Raw genomic sequence first — 26,081 nt, forward strand, 5'->3', positions numbered from 1 at the left:
AGAAGGTGTAGATAAGAAGAGGCAGAGTCATTTAAGAAAGCCATTTAGGCACTGAAACAAGATGGAGATGCCAATACCAGAGATAATCCATATTTATTGCACCAGAATATAGATAGTATTACAAGGCAATGACATGCTTCAACCACAAGAGGGGGCTCATTGATCGCTCTCATACAGAAAGGCTTTCTGTTTTCCTCTATTGAATTAAAGAGCTGTCATGTCAGCAATTTCATCTTTGGCCGGTGGGATTTTCAGGCCTCACAAAATGATCATAATTGCCAATATGTCAGTGGCGAATGTAACAAAGTTGTATTGAATTATATGCAGGACTGTTTAGCGGAATTGTTCTTAAAATCCCAATCTTTTTTATTTCCTAAAAGGGCCATAAACATTTCATTAGTTCTCCACTGTTAATCAAGGTGCATCATTTTTCAAGCAAACTTTACTTTTCCTCCTTATAAGTCTCATTAAATCTTTTAACATCGTCAGAATAAGAATAAATAGTAGTACCGTATCTTGGGATCCATAAATGCCTTTTTTGTCTGACAAAACAAACCGAATGTTAATACAACACACTGCCACAGAGAGCATTCATCTGAAAAGCTTTATTACTTTTTAAACACATAAATACGGACTATAACTGTTGTAGTCCGGTGAAAACAATTGTTCAGTATTCATATACTGCCGTGTTACATGGGTATACTCTGCATTTTCATACAGATCTACAAACATCACTGTCGTGTCGTCCGTCGTTTCCTGAATGTCACGTATGCCATGATTTGACTCCGTGTCTGTCATCTGGCTGCGTCTCGCAGAACAGTCCGACCTTCATGACGTCTTCTCGTGTAAGATTGCCCTCACCAGAACTGGGTCGGCTCGGCCTTTGGTCTCCTTCTGAACCAGGCCCATCAGCTTGTTCAGAACTTTCTCGTTTCCATTTCTGATGGCGTGAACCTACAGAAAGGCACATAACATCTCAAATGTGCGAAAAAGAAGAAGAAAAAAAAAGACAATGTAATTATAAGTGAGAATTTGCATGTGAGCCCTCACCTCATCAGGGTGCGAGTCTACCACCTTCTGGCAGATGCTGTGCAGCTGTGCGGTGTCACTAACAAGACCCAAGTCCTGCTCCTGGATTATCTCAAGGGCCGTCCTGCCCGATGACCTCCACATCTCCTGGAACACCTGAGAGCAGGGAGAGACCAGGTGAGACCCACAACACAAACATTAGAGAGTGTGTGAGAGTGTGTGTGTGTGGACCTTTTTCACAGCAGACATTTTGACTTGTCATAGTAGGAAAAGCACAGCTGAAATTGATAACCTTAACGATGGCTCAATTCCATCAAGTGTCCCAGTAAGCTATTTCAGTGAGTCAGCATGTACAATACCAGCGCCTATCTTAAGTGGAATGCAGCCATCATTAATGGTTTTGAATAGAGATGAGCCGATACCGTTACCGGTATCGGTATCGGCTCGGATACTGCCTAAAACGCTAGTATCGGTATCGTGAAGTACTGGAGTTCATGCACCGATCCGATACCACATAATACAGCCCTAAAGAAAATCTACATTAAAGTAGTTTATTTATGTTCTTTTCCCGTCATGTTTCACAAAGAGTTTAACCTGAGCCAGACTGACAACAAAGATAGAAATCATATCACATCCATACAGGGATAGTAGTATACAGTTGTTAAAACATAATAAAATATATGACACATTGGTATCAGATCGGTACTCGGTATCGGCCGATACGCAAGTTCAGGTATCAGAATCGGTATCGGGAAGCAAAAAATGGTATCGGGCCATCTCTAGTTTTGAATACACCTGTGCTTTTCCTACTATGACATGTCAACATGTCTGCCGTGAAGAAGGTCTATTGAGTGACAGATAGAGCGGGGGATAATTGCCTGGTCTGAGCAGCCGACTGACCTGCTTGGCAACCGAAGAGGAGATGTGTCCTGTTTCCTGGAGTTCCAGCAGCTCAGCCAGGGCAGAAGGAGAGATTGGGCTGAAACCAAATGAAGGTGTTGTTTCATTACAGTTTAATGAATGCACTGAAGAATTGGTGAAGGGTGGGGAGGGAGAGTGGGAGTGTCAGACTGAAAAGTCTATCAACATTTGTGTGATTTGACTATAATGTGTTTTGTCTTTTCTACGTCTGCTTTGTTTATTCCCCGGGCTACCAGACACACAGAAACAAGAAGCCAGTTAGAATACATTAAGTGGAGACACCGTTTCATTCAGTGTACTGCAGACCAGACCGTCCATCTCAGCTGAAACCTCCTCTAAACATGGTCAGGAGACACGGTGGAAAAATAGATGAAAACCATCCATCTTTACAGAGTTTGAAAGACTGTTAATGTGTCAAACAGAGCAGGGGTTTATCTGCAGATTCCAGGGGGGCACCCAGAACGCTCAACTAAATTACTGAAAAATATATCCACATATTTGTGTAAAAGATCAATTCAATTGGTGAATGATTCACCAATTTAATTAGTTTGTTGATTTGTTTTTTACAGAGCATCACTGTAGGCCTGGTGACATATTTCACAGTTCTGTCATCATGCTGTCACCATCCTGCCACAAATCGGCCCCTGGACTGGACCCGCAGTGAGTTTCCCGACAGGTAGCCACTGGGCACCCCCAGCAACCGTTCAGAGGGGACACCGTGGAAGAGTGACTCGTCTCCGCTGGTGGAAGCTCCCGAACGTGCTCTTAATGACATGTCATGTCAGGTAAGTTTCACCTCTCTGGCTACCTGACCAATGTGCTTCCCAATGTCGTATTTCATCTATATACTACTCAAGGGCCTTGTAGCTAGAGGGGCAAAAAGAGCTTTGGACACATTATACAGGACAGCCAACATAGAAGATTCCTTATTTACAGTCATCATATGGACAAGGAGATACACGCATCCTCATGAAAGCTCTTGAAAACCTGTTATTTTACACCCAAAATGCCACTTACTGTATTTAGCTGAGTTTCTCCGTTTCTTCCCCGCTCCTTCCTTTCCACCAAAGCAAATACATCATGCATAAAGACACACAAGCTACTTTGTGGTTTACTCATGCACAAATGCTACACAACAAGTCTGGGAATAGGAGATAAAGCTAAAGCTCAGAGCATCTGCACTGACGTCAACCCATTACTTGTTTCATTTTCATTTGCTCTGTAATGAATGACTCAGCGGGTTCTTTTATTCTAAGAAATGATCATAGAACAAAATTGCGCTGAGTTGGACGACAGCGGGGGGAAAAAAAAACATCAATTTCAATATCAACAAGCTGAAGTGAATTTTCTAAAGTCGTGATCAGTCTAGCAGTTTTTTTTAAGCTGCAGTCCCTATTATACTACCATTTTAAGAAAATTGCTAAAATGAAATGAGTGTCTTATATCCAGCGTCTCAGTATGGCAGAAACAGAATCAGTGAGAGACAACCGGTGTTGTTGTTTTCATAGCCGGTGGCTAGATAGGCAAATGTGAAAGGTACTATGGCAGCTTTCTCTTTGTATCAAAATATCAAAAAAAAAAAAAGATTGTATTCGATTTCAAGAGGTTTTTCTTTTCTATTTTTTTCAAAATCCAACATGTTCCTGCTAACAGGCCTTCAGCAGGGAGAGATCAAAACAATACCTTCCAAAAAGTAATGATTTTACTTATGTAATTGGATTTGTTAAAGCAGGCTTTTCTCTGACGGGCTGTCAGACTGTCACAGGGGTTTTCTCATCGACAGACGCAAAGAATTAGGGAATGTCGGATGATTTATGACCTCACACGTGTTATTGTTGTGTACATGCGACACTCTAATCAGTATTTGTGAACACTAAGAATCTAATAATCCTTGATGTCAATCAAACCAAATCAGTACGTTGCAGAATGGTTCATTCAGACAGAATTATTCTTATCAAACTGAGGTAGATGTGCTGTCATTGTGCGGACACTGTAGCTTGACTATAAACACATTATTCTTAGCACTATACAGCAGAGAAAAAAAACCTTTTTTGTGGCTAAATGCTTTGTAATCCAGTGTAAAACGTATTGAGGAATAGAGAGGAAACAGTTCAGTAACTTAGATTTTTAGTGGCATCGCCTATTGAGCCAGAACGGAAGGTTTCTGTAATGTGTGTCATGAGTAGCAACCACAAAATGAGATATTTACAACTGAAGTGAGATTGTTATTATGATTCTTGTTGCCCTGCACGTTTTGATTTCACTTAGCACAGTGGATTAGCCACTTATTAGTTTTCCTTGCTTAGTAAATTGAATATCAATAGGACTCTGGCTATTGTTTGATTCCATATGATGCCAGCTATGACTGCTGTGCATATAAAAAGGTGTGATTATTCAAAACCGTTGAACAGGTCTCATTCATTGGCACAGGCGTCACTAGATATAAAGCACATCGTTAGTTCAGGTAGAGCGCTCATGTGGCTATCAGCTGCCTTATCACGTTGAATCATATTCATGCAGGTCTACAGCACGGCCATCATAACCTGCTACTTCTCAGACCAGATTTCGCTTCCCATTTACCACTAAAAGAAAGGAAGATGGCGAGACAAATTTCTTTCCAGTCGTGAATTTATCCGTTAATTTGGTTCAATCAGATTGAACTTTGACAGGCTAAATTGTGAGGCTTGTTTGTTATAACTGCACGATGAAAAAAACACATGCAGCAAAGAAAGAATGCTGTTTAGCTGCAGTGAAGGACAGGGACAGAGGTTAATGACAGTATGGAGCCTATTTAGCACCCGGCGCAGCGCGTCGCAAAGCCCGATGCAAGTGTCTTTGCTAGTTTAAGACCGACGCAGTTGTCAGTTTCCCGTCCATCGCCTGTGTCGTTTAAATAGCAAATGCACTTGCGCCCATCTTTGCGCCCACGCTTGTCTTACAGGGAGGTGTGTTCAGGTGAATTCTTGGCGTATTGCTGTCTTGAGGCAGCGGGAAGTGATCGCACCATTGACCAACAAAAACCTGGACTAAAGTCAATAGCTCAGCATGTCATTGTTATTTTAACAGCGAATTAGTAAAATGCGCCTAGGCTTATGCACAGCGCGCACACACTATGCTTGTTACACACACACACACACACACACAGGGAAGCACAGCAGCACACACACATGCAAAAGATTAGAAATAAAAATATTACGGTGCAAATCCGCCATCATAATAGCAATGCGCCAAGGTCCAAACGCGCCTGGCTTTTAAAGGGAATGGGAGATGACACTCTGATTGGTTTATTGCATGTTACGCCCAAAACACATCTATGAATTAATGAAGACACTAAGTACAACTCTTTTGAACCATGCGCCCGGCGCACGGACCCCTTTTTCCGCCGTCAAACTAGCAAAAGTGGATTTGGACAGGCCCTAAACGCACCAGCGCCATGCGCTTCACACCGTGCGCTTAGATCGTTAAAATAGGGCCCTAAAAGTCTTTGAGGAAATGCTGCATAATTAATGACTTTGTGCACGGCTGTTAGCCTAGCTCCTGCAGTTCATGTTTAAAACCCTTCCCGTGCTTTAAAAAAATGTTATTTCACTTCAGCCTTTAACTAGCTTTGACTTTCCTGATAAATGCCTGAAACTCTTGTTGTTGCGCTTTCCTTCACACGTATTCACTGCTACACTTCTTTTAAAATGTTATGTATACTATTTTTTAAACTTTATTTGTATTATTCAGTGGGTTTTATTTTCCATCTTATTTTGCATTATGGCATGCTTTCTCTGTTTTTATGTTCATTCTTTTTGTTGTTTGTTTTGTTTATTGATGGAAATTGCACAGGAAATACATAGAATAAACTGTGTATCAGTATAAAAAAAATAATTTCCATTTTTTCCCCCAACGTTTTTCTTCAAACATCCGTCATAAACATCATTCATCAAAATGCCTTGAACTAGTATTACAACACTACAAATAAAAGATTAAGAGTAAGGTAAAATCTTAAATCAAATGTAAAATTAAAAACACACAAAATAAAATAAAGATTAAAAAATAAAATGGGCGGGGCATCAAGGCATCATATCGAAATACCATAGTAATACTGATAATAACAGCCTTAGTAAATCGTAGCATAAAAGTAGGTGTTTTATGAGCCTGTGTACCGCGCATTCTCAAAAAAGAAAGAAGAACAAAGTGGAAATGTAAGGTAGATCATATGGGTTCGGACTCCAGTTCTTTTAAGTTCTGAAAGTAGGTAATGATGGGTTGCCATCTCAAGTAAAAGTTTTTCATTGACCCTCTCAACGTAAATTGAATTTTTTCTAATTTAAGAAAAAGCATAACATCCTCCAGCCAACGGGCTAGCGATGGAGGTGTGGTGGATTTCCACCCTAGAAGGACTCTACAGCGGGCAAGCAGAGAGGTAAATGCAATAACATCGGACTGGGCTCTAGTAACTGTTTCTGAGAGGATACCAAATATCGCAATCAAGGGGTTCGGTTTGATGGTTATATCGAGACCCTGGAGAGATGGTTATAAGGACAGGACCAAAAAGCGTGAGTAAGATTAGCAGGGGGAAAAGAACACCTGCTACAGCTTGCATCAGCTCCTGGGTATATTTCAGCTAGCTTAGCTTTACTGTAATGTGCTCTATGTAGCACTTTTAAACTGAATAAGTGCCAAGCGGGCACAGGATGATGATGAATTGACTCTCGTCAGTGCACCTTCCCAATACTCTCCCAGATCAATTCCCAGCTCGTCCTCCCAGCTAGACCGAATCCTGGCTAGGTTATGGTTCTCCAAAGAGATTATTTTCTGATACAATACAGACAACAATCCTTTTCCTGGCTTTATAAGAGTTAACTCTTCCCAAAATTCGTGTGCTGGTAGGATGGGGAAGGAAGAGTAGCAGATTTTGAGAAAATGTCGTATTTGAAGATATTGAAAAAACAGTTGTCTAGGGAGGTTATGAAGTCTCTGTAGATTTTCATAACGGTCTAGGACTTTAGAGTTGTAAAGGTCTTGAAAAGAATAAATACCCCTCTTCCACCACTCCATAAAGGACAAATCCATAATAGATGGAGGACATAGGTGGTTTTTGTGAATGGGGCCAAGGACAGAGGCAGAAACAAATTTGTAGTGAGAGCGAAATTGGTTCCAAATCTTAAGAGTGGATAGCACTGTAGGATGGGAGGTGAAGCGAGAAGGTCTTAGAGGTAAAGAAGAGTAAAGTAAAGCTCTAAGGCTAGAACGCTGACATGACTGTTCCTCTAGAACACACCAGTTTGTATGAGGAGAGTGTAACCAAAAAAGTATCTTTTGGATATTTGCAGTCCAGTAGTAATGGATGAAACTGGGCAAAGCGAGTCCTTTTATGTTCATTCTATGTATATTTTCATGTGAAGCACTCGGTGCATGTCATTTCCTTATTTAAAGTACTTTAAGCTGCATTTCCCGTATGAGAGGTGCCATACAAATGCACTTAAATATTATTATTACATATCCTGCCTGCTTTTGGCCACACCACGAGTGAATTACGACAAATTTTAGTCTGACTGCAACTTCACTCTGCTATATCGCACATACCAACACTGTTTGCTGCCAGAACTCCCTCCCCCACCCCCCACTCCTGTTAATGTGCTAAGTTTTGTGTGTTTTAACTAAGATCTAATGGTTATGTATGTGTTTATCAAGAGGGAATTAGTTTTCCCTGCAGAACCCTGCTGCTGGGATTTTTTTGAGAGCTTGAGAGATTCTTTGTATGCCAAATCTATCTGTATAACCATCTGCTTTAAATGCTTGATTTCTTGAAGTAGGTGTCTCAGAGTTAAGTTGAGTCATGAGCTGAAGGATATGGAGCTGAACCTCTGACACCCCTGATGCACTAAATCACTTTTAGGTGACAATTTATTTTGACGTGAACTCGCAGTTTTTCACGCGAGTTAAACCCTTGAAGCAGTGGCTTGAGACTCCTTAAAATAAAGAGAAGCCTGACAGACATTTTTTATGCCATCATTACAGACAGTGGTGGAGAGATGACAGGAAATGAGTGAGGGAGAGATGGGAGAGTAGGGTTCCCGGTTGGACCTGAACTCAGAACATTGTGGTTCATGGTCAGCTTCTTAACCCCTAAGCTAGGCCCCAAGGCTTAGGGAATATAAGTGAATACTTTAACGTTTTTCTTAAAAGGATGTTTTATTTATCCGAGTAGGCCTTCGGGCTAAAAACGATTCAGTATTTCACAGGAAAAAAAGCTAAAAGTTTGAGTGAATTAAGAGAAAAGTATCTAATGACCTTGTTACTCTCAAGTTGAAAGCAGCTGCAGTAAAGCCATCTTCCCATGGGTACCTTTTATGTTCCATTCTGCCACAGCTCAAATTCAACAACATGTTCAGGTACAGCATGCAAAAGGTATAAAGTGAGCGAGCCAATCACAAGAGGCTCAGAGGGTTCATGTGCTGGAGCCCTGACATCTAAAGGCCCGGACACGCCGAGCCGATAATCGGCCGTTGGACAGTCTGGTGAGGTCAGTGACTCGAGTCTGTTCGGTGTGTTCCGTGCCGTCGTCCATCCGAGGGGCTGTCGTCCTACATTTTGGCCAATTTGACATGTATAATCGGTGGGGCAGGCACTGCCGGCAGTCGGACTCAAATGACCCATCTGATTGGTAGAGTGCTAACCCGGAAACGGGGAGCGGGATGAGCGTGACTAGAGTCTCTTAAAATCTGACGAAAATCTTTTAAACTGACCTTTGTTGATCTGAAATGAAGACAGATTCAGCAACTGCATGGCCTACTTCTTGCTTAAAATGTTTTCAGAAACACGTTTCGGTGAACTATTTTAGTACAATATGAGATCGTATTCTGAACAAGCCGCCATGACAGTCTGTCTTTGAATTTCCGGAGAAACAAGACCCACGTGACGGGTTCGTCCAATCAGCTGCTGGTTTTCATTTTTGGGCGACAATACAGATTAGCGCCGCCTGCTGTTATGGAGACGTATTACGTCTCGTCTCTTCGGTGTGTTCTGAGGCATTTTTTTGACAAACTCAGGGAGACTGATCAGTCCGACTGCCTTTTCTGCCGACGGTTGGCCGTCTGGTTGGTGTGTAAGCAGCTTTAAGACCTGAGCATTGGCAACAGAATTGCACTGAATTCATGAGCCAAGTTGGCACAAAAAATAAAAATAAAAAATAAAACATTTTAACCTGCAAGACAAACAATACGCATTATGTAAATACTGTAAAAGCCACATGAAATGATGTGTGTGAGAGTCTCACCTCTGGCTCACACTCATGTCTTGGTGTTTGAGGTGACCCACCAGCTCGTTTGTCACCCAGCCAATCACCTTCCTCGGCTCCTTCTTGGTCGCCTTCAACACCGCCTCAAAGTACTCCACCAGCCCGTCCTCATTCTGCAACAAAGCACCATGTAAATGCTTTCAGCCCTTCACATGCATATTATCTAATTAGGATCAAATCAGCCCAGCAGAGTCCAGCAGTATACGGCTGCCAAGCAGGACTGCATCCAAGCTGACTCTGCTTGATCAGATGGCAATTAAAATACAGATGCAGGAAACAGATTTAGTGAGGGAGTCAACTCCTCTCTCACTGGTTGCTTTCACTCGCTTATAAAACTCACCACCAGAGTGAAGCTGTGCTCGGGCAGGATGCCGTACGTTTGCACCAGCCTGTCTCTTTTGACACTGGGTAGCTCTGGCAGCCCTTCTCTTATCTTCTGCACCACCACCGCCTGGCACGCATCAATGCCAGAGGGCAGCGATGCGTTATCCTCATACACAATCAGAGGGGGCAGGTTGGGCTCTGGCATGAACCTGAAGGGAGGACGGGTGGAGAAAAACAAAAGGGAGTGGAAGAGAATGTTTTATCAGCAGAACAGATAAGTTTAGAGAAGACGAGGGTGACTTTTGTTTAGATACTAATAGTCCTCTTGACACCACACTTGTCACATTTCACTTACTCCCCTAATCATTTGACTCCATCAGCTTTAAACCTGTCCATCTAAAAACACACACACGCACACGCACACGCACACACACACACACACACACACACACACACACACAGGTCCAGAACTTGTCTATTTCTCTCCATCTAGCTGCCACTCAGAGGTTCTCATCCTCTTTCAGTCCCCATAAAAAATATCATCTTCTGATATCATAACTCCACGTCAATTGTTTATTGTTTATGTCAAAAAAAACACAAGCTGGGACCAGAATGAGCACAGACATGCAGAGAGCCCACAAACTCACCTGTAGTCCTGAAGACCCTCTTTGTCCCTCATAGGAATGGTCTCCCTAAACAAAAGATATGAAGACAAAGCAAGAGGTCTGAGTTCTACTTATGGAAAAAAAAAAATCTGATATTTTATAGACCAAATCATGAATTGAGAAAATAAATCAGCAGATGAATCCCCATAGATCCCCTAGTTATTAATTAATTCGCTTTTGTTTGTAACACTGTTTAAAAAAAAAAAAAACGCCAGCTGGCGATATAAAACTGTATTAAAACATCAAACGGCAGGAAAAAGGGGACAAATAATGAACTCATTGGCTTTCCATACTCCATGTGATTAATCATTGCATCATTTTGTTTTCTATAGTGAGAGAATTTATTTACTGCAAAGACGTCCCCAGCAGAAACACTGTCGCGCCTATTCATTTTTGAGACATCGGCCAATGGGGAAACTGCAACTCGACTGACCGACTTACTCACTCACTCATTCACTCACTCACTCACACAGACTTTTGCGTTTACAGGGCTAGCCTCGCTTTAATGCGGTCCAGCCAAAAAAGGCTGGGAACAAATGAGTGGTGATGTCTTCCAGAAACCAGTATAGACAAATCTGTAGCCACCATCACAGGAACCAGAAGAAAGAGCCAATCACAGGTCATCACACACACTATCTAAGGATAGGAAGAAGGCAGAGCACCAGAATATGATCAAGACCCCAGCTGTGTGCGTGCCGGCACATTCTGTGAGCTCACAAGCCTGTGAGTAGCACATAGCTCACAGATAACACAGCATGACGGCAGCATCCAAATGGCTCTATTCATCATGATTACCATGATGGTTCCTCCTCAGCAAAGCGCCGGACTAATGAACCAGGCAGAGCTCCCAGTCAGAGGGTGTTGTACTGGCTCAAGCTTGGCATCACGGCCCTGCTTTGTCATCCTCTTACCCTGATTTGGAATCATACGCCCGGGTCTCGTTTTGCACCGCCTCCCCTCTCTGCAGGACTCCGATCTGTCTCTGGATCTCGTAGTCTGGAGATGTAAAGGAGAACATGGCCAAAAATACAGACGGTTTATTCAATAACACCAGTACACACAGATATCATTTTGTGGAAAAAGGCCAAACATCTGCTGTGATACACTGGCACTCCCTGGGTCTCTGACTGCTGCCACATCATAACTGTGATAAACGATGTTTGTCTCCATGACTTTTAAATACCAGTTCAGCAGCAGAGTAAATGTGATACAACTCCATTGATAAATAATTCAAGCACAACAACACTGTACGTCAAACCATGCTACAAAACCTGCACGTAAAATGCTGAAATTTTCTGGCTGTGGCTCTTTGTCAGCTTTTTTAAGTGGAGCTCAATCAACAGCAAGCAAAGTTAGAGTTGACATAAAATCTATGCTTTTTTAAGTGAGCAGCTGCGAGAAGCCAATTCAGCATCACATGCTGCTGTCACACAGCTAATTGTTTGTGACTGGTTGTCAGTCCTAAACTCATGCTTCACAAGTTACTGCCAATATTAACTATGCGCCCTGTCTTAGTGTCTCTTCATGAATCCGGCTGTCTTGTTTCATTTCAACAAAAAACGAATTCCATCTTTAAGTATGAAAGAAATACAAATATGATGTTTGCGTTACACCTGACGGAGGACCTGGCAAAATTGCAGGAGTGTGAGTATGCATCTGATCCTCTTTGGCTTCTTTGTATATATGTGTGTGTGTGTGTGTGTTCGAACAAGTATTCAGATCCTTTACTTAAGTGAAAGGAGCAATACCACACTGTGGCAATACTCCATTACAAGTAAAAGTCCTACATTGAAAATATTATTTTAGTGGAAGTACACCAAAGTAGTATTTGTAAAATGAACATGTATCAAAAGTATACATACATACATAAATAATGCAGAAATATGGGCCCTGAGACGAGAGTGTTGTAATATTAGATACTGTGAAGGAAATCTGGAGTGCTGGTTAACTCGAGACTGACAAAGTTTTAGGAGACCTTGATGACTTACACAGAAACATTTATTGAAGCTTGATCGAGGAGAATAGGGATAAGCAGTACAAGTCAACCACAGTGTACTGCTAGGCTGCGTTCCGATCCACAGTGTACATAAACAGTTCTCTCTGCTCCCTGATCAGGGAATGTCAGTTAAGGAAACTTCACTCGACAAAATTCCTCCAACTGGAACACCCTGCAACGTCACTAACGGAGATGTCACTTCCTCTATGCGTTACCCTGGTAACGTAAACACCTTGGATACGTTGCTGCTACTGTGGAAATTTTATTCTACTGAACTGAAATATTGAAACAAAAACTGATACCATTACAAAACGTATTCTATTGAAATGTATGTAACTTGTGAATAAATGAGTTTTGATTCATTTAAAAGACGTACGCTGTCGTTTTTAGCGAGGCACAATGACTGATGGGTAATCTTGCTTGTGAGCTTCAGGCGAAGTGATGAACCGTTGTTCAGTTGTTCCCTACACAGTTCGCAGTTCCATTTGAACAGAGCATGTTTGCTCCCTACGGTTTGGAATCAGTAGTGCAAAAAGTGGGTATGCGCTATATGCGGTGCATAGGGGCGCAGCACCATGGGGGGGCGCCAAAATTGTTGCTGCATATCCCTCTGACACTGGGTAGCTGCGCCCCTGTAAATCTTACTTAACATGGCTAAATACCCTGTGCAGTCCACTTCTCAGGGAACTACTTGGCGATCAGAACGCACCCCTAGTGTATTTAACCCTGGTCCCTGATCAGGAAACTACGGTTACCTAAGATAGCCTATGTCATGTTGTACGTCCCTCAGATCACATGTAGTACATTCCTACACAGATATTATACCACTGGATTATTATTACCAATGCATTATTGTCTACATAACATTTTACTGTTGTAACTGTTAGGTAGTTTAAACTATAACAACGTATACTATTGTATAAGTAGTGGTGTAAAAAGTACATTATTTCCCTCTGAATTGTTGTTGAGTGGAAATTTGAAGTAACATGAAATGGAAATACTAAGCTAAATTGAAATAATCTTCTCATCTAACTCTTGGCGAGAAAGCAGTACAGTACTTGAGTAAATGTACTTAGTATCATTCCACCACTGTTTCTTACCTTTTACTACCAGTTTGACTTGTAGCACACATAAAATTACACGCACACATACCCTAAGTAATTCTTTCAGGGTGACACAGCGTGAAAAATGTTGACTCACAAAAAGGTCTTTACTTTCAGAGTATGTGAGAGCAATCATGCAGCCAGTTGAGACCCATTCAGGTGGAAGAGTGTTCAAAGAGCCTCCCTAAATACCTGTCACTTTCCTAAGCCATCCTGCAATCCTTCCTTTAAGAAATTTAACTTTTTAACTTTTTATGGTGCTTACCTATAGCCCTGGCCAGGTATCGAACACTGTTGATGTTCTTCACCTCTGTCCTGACGCCCAGGGGCTCACCTGGTCTGTGGACAGATACATTGGCATCTACTCTCAGCTGGCCCTCTGTGGAGAAAGACAGAAAACATGCACACAGAGTGGGAAATAAGTTTGGGTTTAGCTCAGAAAAAAAAAAAAGAGAGAGAGAGAGAGACAGAGAGTGACTTCCATACCAGACATGTTGCCTTGACAGGTGCCTAGGGCTTGTAGGATGAGCTGAAGCTCTCTGACAGCTGCAGCAGCCTCCTCTCCGCAGCTCATGTCTGGCTCCATCACCAGCTCCATTAGACCTACACCTGACACATGTGAAGACAGCTGTTTTACATCCCTAATGTATCTGTCCCATGAAACTCTGTAACAAACCTCAACAGTTCTCACATTGTTGAGCAATTTAAATCTATAATGTCGGTCAGCACATTTTTTCTTCCAGTTTTAACGCTTTAGTGTGTAACTTTTTGATATTAATAAACGTCCGTTACATTTAAGCCATTGCCAAACAAGTTGCTACAAAGCTAATCAAGACTATCAGCTCCACACAACTCTCTCTGTATTTCTCAGTATGACTGTGTTCAGAAGATTGTGTCATCCGGTGACTTTCCCACGCAGAAGCTTGAGTGAAGATAATTACCTCTTCTGAAGAGTCCATCATGTTTTTTTAATCCTCCTTGGCTACTAGCAACTGCGTGGGGGAGGGGTGGGGGCGCGTGCACGATCATGGAAGGCTTGTATCATGTGGACGTGCCGACAGTTTTGTTGTCATTACTTAGAATTCCTCGTGGGGGCGGCAGAAACTACGCACTATAGCTTTAAAGAAGGTTGTCCTAAAATATTTATCTTACTGTCAACAAATTTCATGAAAAGACCAAAAACAACAATGCGTTAGTACATCTCTTAAAACTTTTGATGTATTTTTAATAGTTTTTGGGCAACAATAAAGGTCTATGGCAAAGAGGAAATAAGCTATATCAGGCTTTGGCTACACAGACAAAGCACACTGGTAGAATTAATTTATTGTCCTTTTCATGGGATTTGTTGGCAACAAGGAAAATATAGAACTCCCACAGACTCTTCCTTTAAACGTAGGACACAGACTAACGCACTCTAACCTTACCTGCTCTGTTGAGGTCTATGAGTGTCTGGCTGCGGAGGTCATCATGGAGACTCTTGCCGCTGTCCTGCTCCAGCTGAATCTGTTTGATGCTGACAGTTTTTCTGATCACCTGGCTCCTCTTTTTTCCTCCGAGGAGGCTGTAAGTCAGCATGCCATCTACTGCGATGGGCCGCCGTTGCTGAGTGATCTGGTAGCCAGCCTGAAATTTAAAAAATACATCAGCCTGTATAAAATCTGGAAATAATTGTACAAAGCCATCCTTTTATCTCTTTCATACTCACTTTGTAATATTAAAGCAACACTAGAGAACTTTTCCCGCTTCGCTCCCCCTACAGGTTGGAAGCGGAATTGTCCCATTATGTCTCATTCGACATACAGGTCCGCTACCCCATCTGGCAAACTTGCATAGTGCGGTAATAGTCGGTAGAGAGCCGCAAAGCGAATGCGGAAGTGCCGTTCACCCTGTTACAAGTTGATGAACCACTGAAATGATTTTGGAAACTATTTTAAGTTACAAAAAGTTCTCTAGTGTTGCTTTAAAACTCAATTTTGCTAACTGATATTCTCCTCGTTCACTTCGGAATAGAGCTGGGCAATACGAACTAAAATCTATATGAAGATATACAAATATAATCAGATTTACTTTGAAAGCAATACTTTTCCCCTGCAGTGCATTCATTTCCTGTCTAATGTTGGCTTCTGATATGTATGTCCTACATGTATGTTAATTACATTCACGTTAACTGTTACTGTTATTTACAGCATGATGAAAATACTTGACTGTTGACTGACTGGTTGGTTGGTTTAACTTTTCTTAGGGCCCTGACACACCAACCAGACGGGCCGACCATCGGCAGAAAAGCCAGTCGGACTGATCAGTCGGGTCCCGAGGTCCAAAAAATGCCTCAGAACACACTGAGGCAACGCCGACTTGAGCGTACGCTCTGCGCGTGCGCGAAACGTAATACGTCTCCATAGCAGCAGGCGGCGCTGCTCTGTATTGTTTCCATTAACAGTCTGATTATTTCCCAGAAAATGAGAACCGGCAGCTGATTGGACGAACGCGTCACGTGGTTCTTTTTTCTCTGGAAATTCACAGCCAGACTGTCATGGCGGTACGCAATACAATCTCATATTGTACTAAAATAGTTCACCGAAAAGTGTTTCTGAAAACATTTTAAGCGAGAAATAGCCTATGCAGTTGCTGAATCTGTCTTCATTTCAGATTGACAAAGGTCAGTTTAAAAGATTTTCGTCAGATTTTGAGAGGCTCATCCGCTCCCCATTTCCGGGTGAGTCCCGACTGCCCTGTCCCCGACTGAACATGTCGGGTCGGCCCAAATGAATGCTGACGGTCCTCGGACGGCCGACGGCACGGGACACACGGAACAGACTCGAGTCACGGACCTCGCCAGACAGCTCGACGCCCGATTATCGGGCTGGTGTGTCTTCTCTCTTAGATGTCATTGCTTGCTGTAGCTATTTTCAGTGTGCTGAGTAATGCAATATGTAAATGTAAATTTGGGTCAGTTTATTGTCCAGTCATACTTTGAGTGAATGAATGGAAAGAGCCCTCATTGTGTGTAAACAAAATATCCTTTTTCAATCGGAAATACATCAAATTATGCATGTAAAATACCATTTTCTGGTAGGGAGTCTTTATCACTATTTCAGTGAAATAACAGCGAAGTATGCCGCAGTCAGTGTTATGGGTCTACGTAAAGGTGAGGCAGGCAGCATCAATTAAACACAGTGCTGGCTGATTGGCCGGGCCGTGATTATAATGCAGCAGTGCTGCCACTTCACTCAAGGTTCCCACTCAGAAAAACATAAAAATAAATATTTCACTTACTCCTCTATTCCTAAAAGAATCTGCTGCCCCAAGTATTAATTCTCCATGTTACTATGGCAACCGCATCACAGGAACTACACATTAATCATACTTAAGCTAAAGGGAGTGAAGATGTGGGAGAAGAGATTGGGGGGCTGTTAGTCACTGGCTCTCTGTACAATGTGCCTTATCGACACAATCAATCACCTCCACACCTCCTCCTTTTAAACCAGATGAAAGAAAAAAAAAACAGACTGATGGGGGATTTTCTTTTTCAATTCCTGTTCTTCTTGGAGGATTCAATCTTTAAATCTGCTGGATTTTTTTGTGAATACTGTTGCAGCTTATCAGAAATCCCCTCTTTCTTACTTAATCTTTCCATGAGTTGGGTCTCAGCTGTTGTCTCTGCTGGGTGAAGGGCGAGCATGCCATACTGTACATCCTGGAGCATCTATGAAAGTAAAGACTATTTGCATGCATTTCCTGCATAATAAATCAACTGCTGTTGCTACATTATGAAGGCTGTTGCTAATCAGACCCAGGTAGCCACGTTTTCCCCCAATTACTCTCTCGGCCCTAATGAGCAGTGGTGCTCCAAACACTCCCTGTGACCCCTTATCCCCTTTATATCCAAAGTTACTGATGCAGGCCTACTCACATACTGTACAAACAGGATGGGACACACATACACACATTTGGAATTCATTTCCATGTTGTGAGCCGCTGAGTCATTCTCTGACTAATTTTGAAGTCACTAAACAAACAAGACTCAGTCGGCCGTGTCATTCTTCGTGCCAGCGAACTGATCTCAGCTACCCATGGGGGCCACAGAGACATTCATAGCCGTCATTAAACACATGGCAAAGCTTCAATAGCCAGACTATGTCTTTTTATTTGGGAACTTAATATCTCAAGGTAATTGTAATTATTTGTTTTCACTGGTAGGCTAGCGTGGAGCTGCTGAGGCATGTTATTAAAGGGCTGTTAACAACTTCCTTGCCTGCCATTCCATTTGAGAGAAGGAATGCCAGTTGGACAGCAGCATTAATCATTTAATGAGCAACTGTGGTGTTTTACAAAATGCAATCAGGGATTTCTAGTGGAACATATCAATAATGTACAACGCAATTTACAAATGTATTTTTCAAGGGCGGGATAATTTCTCCCTCGAACTTGCTACTGGTTTGGTTTTACGAGCATTGATTACACTTAAACTTTAGGTCGGATGTGAAAAATTCCCCATCATCTGCATAATTAAAAACCACTCTGACTTCAGTTTACCAAGCTGTTTCACACAACATCACTCTTTTTGAGAAGCTGAAGAGACTTATGCAAACTAAATAATTATAAACAAGGCAACAGCAGGTATTGTGCACAGTGCACACAGTTAATCTAAAACCCAAAAAAAAGGATCAGGCTCAACCTGCCGGCATGAGTTGTTTGGGAAATCTTGCAGAAAAATACAAATTGTAATCGGGTATTATCGTCCCTGCTGTGTGTGTCAAGTGTTGGGCATTACTCCAAAGGAGGTGATGCAATCACCAGCAAACACACAAAAGAGCAAGAGGCACCCAACAATAATTCCTGCGCTTCTGAACGGGATTTTGCTGACTTTTGCGGACTTTCTGGGGAGATAATGTATGTCGACTATTGTAATTAAAATATGTACTGCTGCAACTGTGTGATAACCAGTAAGTATGTGATATATTAAATGGAGGAAAAAACTCCATCTATCAAGATCTACAGAAAACTGTTGTGTTCCATGAAGCCTCATCAGTCACATCCTCACAATACAGTCAAGTAAGTTTAGGAATTAGAGCAGAAACTAATCAGAAATATCAAATATCAAACACAAATAATGCAATAAAAATACCATCTGGAGCTCATACTCATACGTGTATTGCTTGCTAATTCCTGAGGGTGCTCTCATATTAAGCCACTTCTTTGCAAGTTTTATGAAATTCTACCAAAGGAAATCTGTTTCTCAAGTTCTTCAGCCCATAATAATTACCGTCCTCATTACCTTGCCCAAAGCTGTGTTAGCATAATATCTTACCAGGGAAAGACTGACTTTAAACACTCAAAATGCTAAATTCTCCGACACCTTTCTTCTGAGAATTTCCAGATTTATTAGAAAAGGTCTCTCTGTGGGGCAAATGTACCATAGAGTTCCCATGACATTTTGTCTTTTCCATCTCAGCCTTAAAATGTCACTCATAATAGCAGTAAAATTACCCTTGGGCTCTGAGGGGTAGTGAAACCTTGCCATGCGAGCACTCCATTATAGAGAGCAGAGTGTACATCACTTGGGCAAGACTGTTAAATGGAAATATCAATGTTAAAGAGGTTTCTTTTTGGAATACCTCTACCTTACCAGACTGCTATTTGGCTCATATGACATGTTGTTGGCATTTACATACTAACCACATTCTCATAACATGAGTACAGGACTGATATGTAATTCTTCAAATACCATGTTGGCAAACATGTACTGTATGTTCTCCCTCTTTGATTCCTTAACAGCAGTACTTTTGAAAACTGCAATAAGAGGAATTTTAAGCTGCAATAAATATTTTTTGGGCCACTTTGGGGGCAGTGAAAAACACATCATACAACGTATCCTTTTAAGTTGATATGGGGAACTTGTTAGCAAACAGTTGCTTGTTTAAACATCCAACAGTTAAGGAGCGACATTAATGTTCCTTTGGAGTCAACAGAGCATTTTAGCGTCTTTCATCTCATTGTTTTGGTGTTACCGTCTGTATCTTTACTGTTTTGGTTCCCTCTCACTGCTCTCGATCATCATTTCCAGCCACCGCAGGCAGTTAGTTTCAGTTAAAAAGCTCTGAAAACTCACAGCATGCCAATTCCCCAGCACCAAACATCAAATACACAAAGTCAGCTATGAGCGTTTGAATATACATGTAGTGCCAGATATTTCCCTCAGGAGTTGGTGGAGACCAAAACAGATTAAAATATAAAAGGCATAAAAGGATTAGACTAATTAGACTCATTCATCAGACAAACACAAGACTGCAAATGAATACTAATGTTGCTCCTTTTCTGCTGTATGTATAAATAGGCAACGGTTTGCTACATGCTAACACGTTCACTACAGGGCTGGGCAATATATCGATATTATATTGATATTGTGATATGAAACTGGATATCGTCTTAGATTTTGGATATCGTAATATCGTGATATGACACAAGTGTTATCTGTTCCTGGTTTTAATGGCTGGATTACAGTAAAGTGATGTCATTTTTTGAATTACCAGACTGTAGCTTTTCTATTATTTGCCTTTACCCACTTAGTTATTATATACACATTGATGATGATTATTTATCAAAAATCTCATTGTGTAAATATTTTTTTGTAAGCACCAATTGTCAACCCTACAATATCGCTGCAATATCGATGTTGAGGTATTTGGTCAACAATATCGTGATATTAGATTTTTTTCACTATCCCTAAATTATCGGCCGAGACATGGAGAGGGAAATGACCTGTGGATAATGTAAAAATAGAAGTGCACTAAAGGAAATGAGCTGGCAAGTGAAAAAACACATTTTCTTCAACAGTAGTCGGTGTCATTTGTCTGTACGTGTGGCAAATAGCATTTTTGCTGCTTCAGCAAGACTTGCTCACTATTTGAATTACAGCTCATGAGAGGAGGAGAGTTCCGTGGGAAAGCTGTGATAGAGAAGTTGGAGGCAGATGAGGACAGCATATATTAAAGCTAAAGCAATGTTGCAGCATGACATGCAGGACTATAGTGTCTTTACACTGCTGTTACCCCCACTAACATCTGTGGTCCCACCTGTTATAACCTTGATGTTGCACAGAAAGCAACAATTGAGGACAGGGAGTGAAACACTCACAGGGAGGTCCGCGTAGAAGTAGTGTTTCCTGTCAAACAGGGATTTCCTGTTTATGGTGCAATTGAGAGCCAATCCTGTCATCACTGCTGCCTCGACACATCGTTTGTTCAGGACCTGGGGACACACAGGGACATTACCTGATGTCCTAACAAGAAAGCAAACGCAAAACAACAGGTTGTCTTTGTTTGAAATCAGTTACACAATACTTACAGGTAATGTGCCTGGTAAGGATGCATCAAAAGGCGACACCAGGGAGTTTGGAGGTGCTGAGAAGCGAACCCCTGAGCCAGAGAACAGCTTGGTGTTGGAGTTAATCTGGGCATGGACTTCCAAGCCCACCACTCCAACCAGCTGCTGGGGAGCCCTGAGAGAGAGAGGGCCAGGCATGATCAAATCAAAGAAGCCTTTAGCCCTCTACTATATGGGTGGACTAATAAGAGCCAGACAAGTTTCTATATACAATACCCCCAGACACTTCAAACTGAAGCTGTATCTTAATGTCCTACTGCACACATTTCTTAGCAGGTTATTAGAACTAGAAAAGTGACTAAAATAGGTATACTGAAAAAAGTCAGTATGCGTACTTAAAACCGTTTTTTTGACTGTGCTGTTGATGTACATTAATTTCCCACAATGCAATGCCGAAAGGAAACAGAGGTACTATGCACAACTGGGGCGAAAAAACATTTGCAACTTGTGGTGAGACTACTTCTATTAATATTAATGTGATTTTGTTTGGCTCTGGAGGGATCAGTGTGAGAAAATAGTAGCACCCCATCCCAGGCAGATTAGCAGTTCCTCCATGTCTCTGTGTACAGTATTATTCCCATGCTGGAATAAAATGGTTTCTTGTTTGCTGTGTGATTATCTGACTAAACCCAAATTAATATAGAAAGATGTGCCATTTGAGCAAAGTATCACAGTATTACAGTTTTTCTCAATTGCTAAAACACAGTTTTTGAAACCTTGCTCCATTTTCTGAAAACAAACACAAAACTTCATCTTCGTCAAAATCTATTGAGCAGTCAGTACTGTTAACAAATGGAAAGCACAATGTTCAGGGCCATACAATTTGTTCATTGTACAGTATACAGCCTACAATGCACTGTACTACAGTATACAATACTAAAAAGGGACAAAAATCAAAGGAGTAAACATGTGATCAATGTGCTTCTTCTTGTCTTTGGCTGGGTCAGGCCAGGGCACTTCGTCGACATCACACGCAATATTGTCCCTCCTGAGGCAACGGGGGAAGAAGCCTCTTTTGTGCCGTATCCAGCCCCGACACCTCGCATACACACTCGTCCTCTCACATTATTTCTTCTATCCACTCTCAGACTTTCTCCTTCCCACCTTCATCAACCTGTTAGCTCTCTGAACTGGCTTATAATGGTTGTGTCACATAATTTGAAACAAGTGAAATCAATTTTGAGTGGTTGTGTTCAATCAATGACATGTGTTCTCTATTTGTATTTGATTGTCGCCACTTGTGTTTAGCAGTGTGGATGACATGTGCATTAGAGTGCAGAATGTGTTTAGAGTTTTGCTGAAAAGTCTAAGTGAGATCTGCAAATTGTGTTTGACCATGTGAAATGGTTTAAGATATTGACAACAGACTGCACAATTAGCTAAAGGAGTTCAGGCAACTGAGAACTTTGTTCAGCCAATGGGTTTTAGTATTTTAGCAATTGAGAAAAACTGTAAAACTAGATTTGGACCATGGGACAGTTCATGTCAGTTTATATTGTACTTTAGTAAAACATCTCTTATAGCCTACCTTAACAAAGTTACATTCAATCACATTGTAGTAGTAGTAGTAAAACCCCCGGGATACTGGGGTCCCGCTTTGCTCAGTTGGTAATCCAGCCCAGAGGTTGAGTTTGGATACTACAACTTTAAACAGTGTGGTGTTTGAAATACATGGGCTTGCAACAGGCAGGGAGGATAAAAATACGCGACTAAGTTGCATTATGGGGTGTAGGATCCAGTGTTTTTCTTGATCCCTGTTAGGGACTAATACTTGTTTTAATATGGCTGGTCCAATTTCTTACCTTTTCATTAAGAAAATCTGTCTCTTGCAGGTGCCTTAAATGTTTGAAAGTACAACACTAAATCACTGGAGTATATCCCTTTAAGTTTAAGGGTAAGGGGAACACAATTTGATGGACAAACTACAACCTACGTTCACTCAGTGCACAACAACTTTATGTAACCATAGCAACAGTACCTCTGTTGCCTCACCCCAGTTATCACAATTTCAACACAGCTTTCTTCAGTAAGTTAGCGAGTTGTCACAATTTAAATCCGAGGAATCTTGATATAGGTAACGTTTTACAAAAATATTCGACTCGGCGGAGGAAACCTCTTCCCCTCCACCTATCCATTGTAGGACACATTAGTTACTACTGCTTAGCTAGCTACATACAGGTGAGTAAGGGGCAGGACATTGGCACTATAACACAGTAGTCCATCTTAGCAGCCTCACTTACCTTTTTGCTCTCAGCTGCGGTTGACTGGCGCATCGTGAGCTTGATGTGTTTATCCGTCTGATAACAAACGAAGCCTTTGGATACAATATTGATAGCCGTTTATTCATAATATGTAGCAGCTCACTTGCTGCAACAGAGGAGGCACCCATGTTGGAATGTCCCGGTGAACACGGGAGCTGTAGTTTTTTAAAGTGACATGCTATATGTGCGTGAACGCTACTAGCTTATATGTTAAAACTACAAAGCCCAGTCTCGGTAGGATTCTGGTTTCCGACACGAGCTGCATCATTTCCGTTTTGACAATTGGCGGGACCTCTTCACATGTGTAGCTAGTTGCTGAGTTGGTTTACTGCTCTTGAGAACTTGTATTCAAGAGGCACCGCTGATAAAAAACCATACAACATGATGGCTAAAAACGGAAAGGACGCCTGTGGAACAAATGGTGACGTGCCATCGGTATCTTCACACTGCAGCAACGAAGCTTTTGCTAACAAGTCACATTCCGCTGTGGTGAACGGAGCAGCAACGGAGGCATCGTCTCACTCAAGGCTGCAGAACGGAGGAACCGGGGCGGAGAGGTTCACCTTCAGCCCCGAGCCCACCATTGAGGATATTAGGCGGATGCAGGCGGAGTTCACGGACGAGCGGGACTGGAATCAGTTTCACCAGCCCCGCAACCTGCTCTTGGCTATGGTCGGTGAAGTGGGCGAGGTGTCGGAGCTCTTCCAGTGGCGGGGAGAGGTGGCCGAGGGCCTGCCGAACTGGACCGAGTGCGAGCGAGAGCAGCTGGCACAGGAACTCAGCGACGTGATGATATACCTGGTGGAGCTCGCCGAGAAGTGTCACGTCGACCTTCCCCAAGCGGTGCTTCGTAAAATGGCCCTGAACCGACTGAAATACCCCGCCAGCAAGGTGCACGGATCGGCCAAAAAGTACACGGAGTACAAGGACTGAGTTTAGGTGTTAAGAAGCAGAGGTCAATCAGGGGACGGTGGCAGTGACTGCTGTGGCTTGTGCTCACTTCACTGACAACATGCTGCTGTTTGATTATGGCCAGGCCTACTACCGAACATTTTATCCCTGGGTTCAAATGTTTGTTTGTTTTCTGTTACTTGTAACTATATATATATATATACATTCACCCTTTAGTAGGCAGGGCACTTGGGAATTAGTGTTTGTTTACAGCATCCTTAGGCTTTTTTAGGTTAACTTTTAAATGTTCTTTTTAGTCTAATCATTGCCTTAGGTAAATTTGAGGCAATGCAAACTCTTTGCAGAAAATATTACTGTTGTGCAGTGACTTTGGGGAGTATTTAAAAAAATATATTTCTCACTGAATTCTTTTATATTTTGGCTCCAGTTTAGGAGTGTGACAGAGTGGATTAGAGAGTTGGGAGTTGAAGCAGATGATGATTGATGACCATCCATGACAAGATTAATAGTGAAATGTTTTTTGTGTCATTAGGTTTTTGATTACCCTCAGGTACCATCAGGGTTTAACTCATCTTGTGTTTTGTTCACATCACAACTGTCACCTTTTTTTCTGAAGTAAAAGTTGCTTTAATTCTGACCTGTGTGTTTTCCGCTCATTTGTCATTTAGTCAAAACTGGCTGTGATGGGAGCAGTAGCTTGTTTGCTTGCTACATGCATGTTGAAAGTAGAACTTGGAAAGAAATTTCCACACAATTTTCTAGTTTATTTGATACACCTAGCTGAGACTAACGGTCTAAAACTACAACAGCCTTAAAGTAAATCCTAATTTCATGAAGGCTGTATAGCTTATGTTAAAACTATTTTAGAGAGGTTTTGTTAAAATTGTATGGTCATTTTGGAGGCTATAGTCTGTGAGTCCGGTCTGGTTCTGGTTGTTGATTAACTCAGATTATTGCTGATTGGCTCTCATAACGGGCTGGATGGGTGGTGCGTGGCACACTGCCATCAGTCCACGAGGCAAATATCTGTGATTACTCCACATTTTAATTGTGATATTTAGTGAGTAAAATCTGAATCTGCAATGTCTGTCAGGTAAATGTAGTAACACAATGTTTTCCTCTGAAGCAAAAGTACACAGTAAGTCAGTAGTAGGCTATATAGTGTGGTTGCATATCAAGTGCTTTGGGATCCTTCTGTAAGTAATTTTGGGGTACAATGGTTCTAGAGAAAGCTACAAGCAGCAATACCACATTGACCCGTTCCAAACGGGCACTGTACTAGTCTTATTTATTTGGCATTTTAGGCCTTTATTTGATAAGACAGCTTAGACATGAGAGAGGGGCAATGAGGCAGGCAAGGACTGAGCCTCTCTACGAGAATAGCGCGGACACGCACCTCACACTGCGTGCACCACCCAGAGAAAAAAGTGAGAGAAAGAAAAAGGAGAGGTCGCAGTTCGGACGATGACTACCCGGTTGAGATTGTGTGTGTGTGTGTGTGTGTGTCCTCGAGATCTGACAACACACAAACACACGTAGCAGAGCTACCCACACCCATGTTTGTACTGTTGCTTAATTAAATAAAACATCAAAAGAGAGAAGTTGTCTCCGTCCGTGTTTTAAACAGACACACCTGGGGTGAAGTTGGAAACCAGAATCAGCTTTAAATACAGTCCTAATCTAGTCCTCACTAACACGGGCCCAATTATAGTAACTACATGAAAACTTCACTGTTGTTGCATGAAATGTGGTTTGTGTTTAGCCTACATCATCAGTTTCTATCATGTGAAATAAGAGGATAAGCCAGCCTGGTGGCCAAGCTGCAGACAGATGCTCCTCAACAGTGTGCTCCCCAGCAGTCAGCTCCCCCTGCTGTTCATAAGGGGCCTCTGCACCCCTTTCGTTTCAGACCCTCCCACCAGCCTTTGGGCCACGCCTCCTCATTTACATTGACATGTGTCAAGTCCAAATGAAAAGCCAATGTTAAATGTAAATTCAAAAGCCAAATATTAAATCCAAATGAAAATCCAATGTTAGATTGAAATCGAAAAGCCAAATATTAAATCCAAATTAAAAGCCAATGTTAAATTTAAATTCAAAAGCCAAATATTAAATCCAAATTAAAAGCCAATGTTAAATTTAAATTCAAAAGCCAAATATTAAATCCAAATGGAAAAGCCAATGTTAAATTTAAAT

General features: G+C 41.8%; 2 protein-coding genes across 2 annotated transcripts; one reads left to right on the forward strand and one right to left on the reverse strand.

Annotated features, from left to right (window-relative positions):
* Positions 1-593: 593 nt before the first annotated feature.
* gatb (glutamyl-tRNA(Gln) amidotransferase, subunit B) lies at positions 594-23,143 on the reverse strand. Its single transcript, XM_031276781.2, has 13 exons — positions 22,953-23,143; positions 20,674-20,827; positions 20,464-20,577; positions 14,751-14,949; positions 13,813-13,935; positions 13,592-13,705; positions 11,139-11,223; positions 10,210-10,254; positions 9,579-9,771; positions 9,218-9,351; positions 1,930-2,008; positions 1,051-1,185; positions 594-954 (listed from the first exon to the last, which is right to left on the reverse strand). The coding sequence occupies exons 1-13, from the start codon at positions 23,099-23,101 to the stop codon at positions 829-831; spliced, it is 1,650 nt and encodes a 549-aa protein (XP_031132641.1). The 5' UTR covers positions 23,102-23,143; the 3' UTR covers positions 594-828.
* Positions 23,144-23,293: 150 nt separating this feature from the next.
* dctpp1 (dCTP pyrophosphatase 1) lies at positions 23,294-24,522 on the forward strand. Its single transcript, XM_031276782.2, has one exon. The coding sequence runs from the start codon at positions 23,355-23,357 to the stop codon at positions 23,904-23,906; it is 552 nt and encodes a 183-aa protein (XP_031132642.1). The 5' UTR covers positions 23,294-23,354; the 3' UTR covers positions 23,907-24,522.
* Positions 24,523-26,081: the final 1,559 nt, after the last annotated feature.

The sequence above is a fragment of the Sander lucioperca genome, chromosome 4, assembly GCF_008315115.2.
Source record: "Sander lucioperca isolate FBNREF2018 chromosome 4, SLUC_FBN_1.2, whole genome shotgun sequence".
NCBI classification, from domain to species: domain Eukaryota; kingdom Metazoa; phylum Chordata; class Actinopteri; order Perciformes; family Percidae; genus Sander; species Sander lucioperca.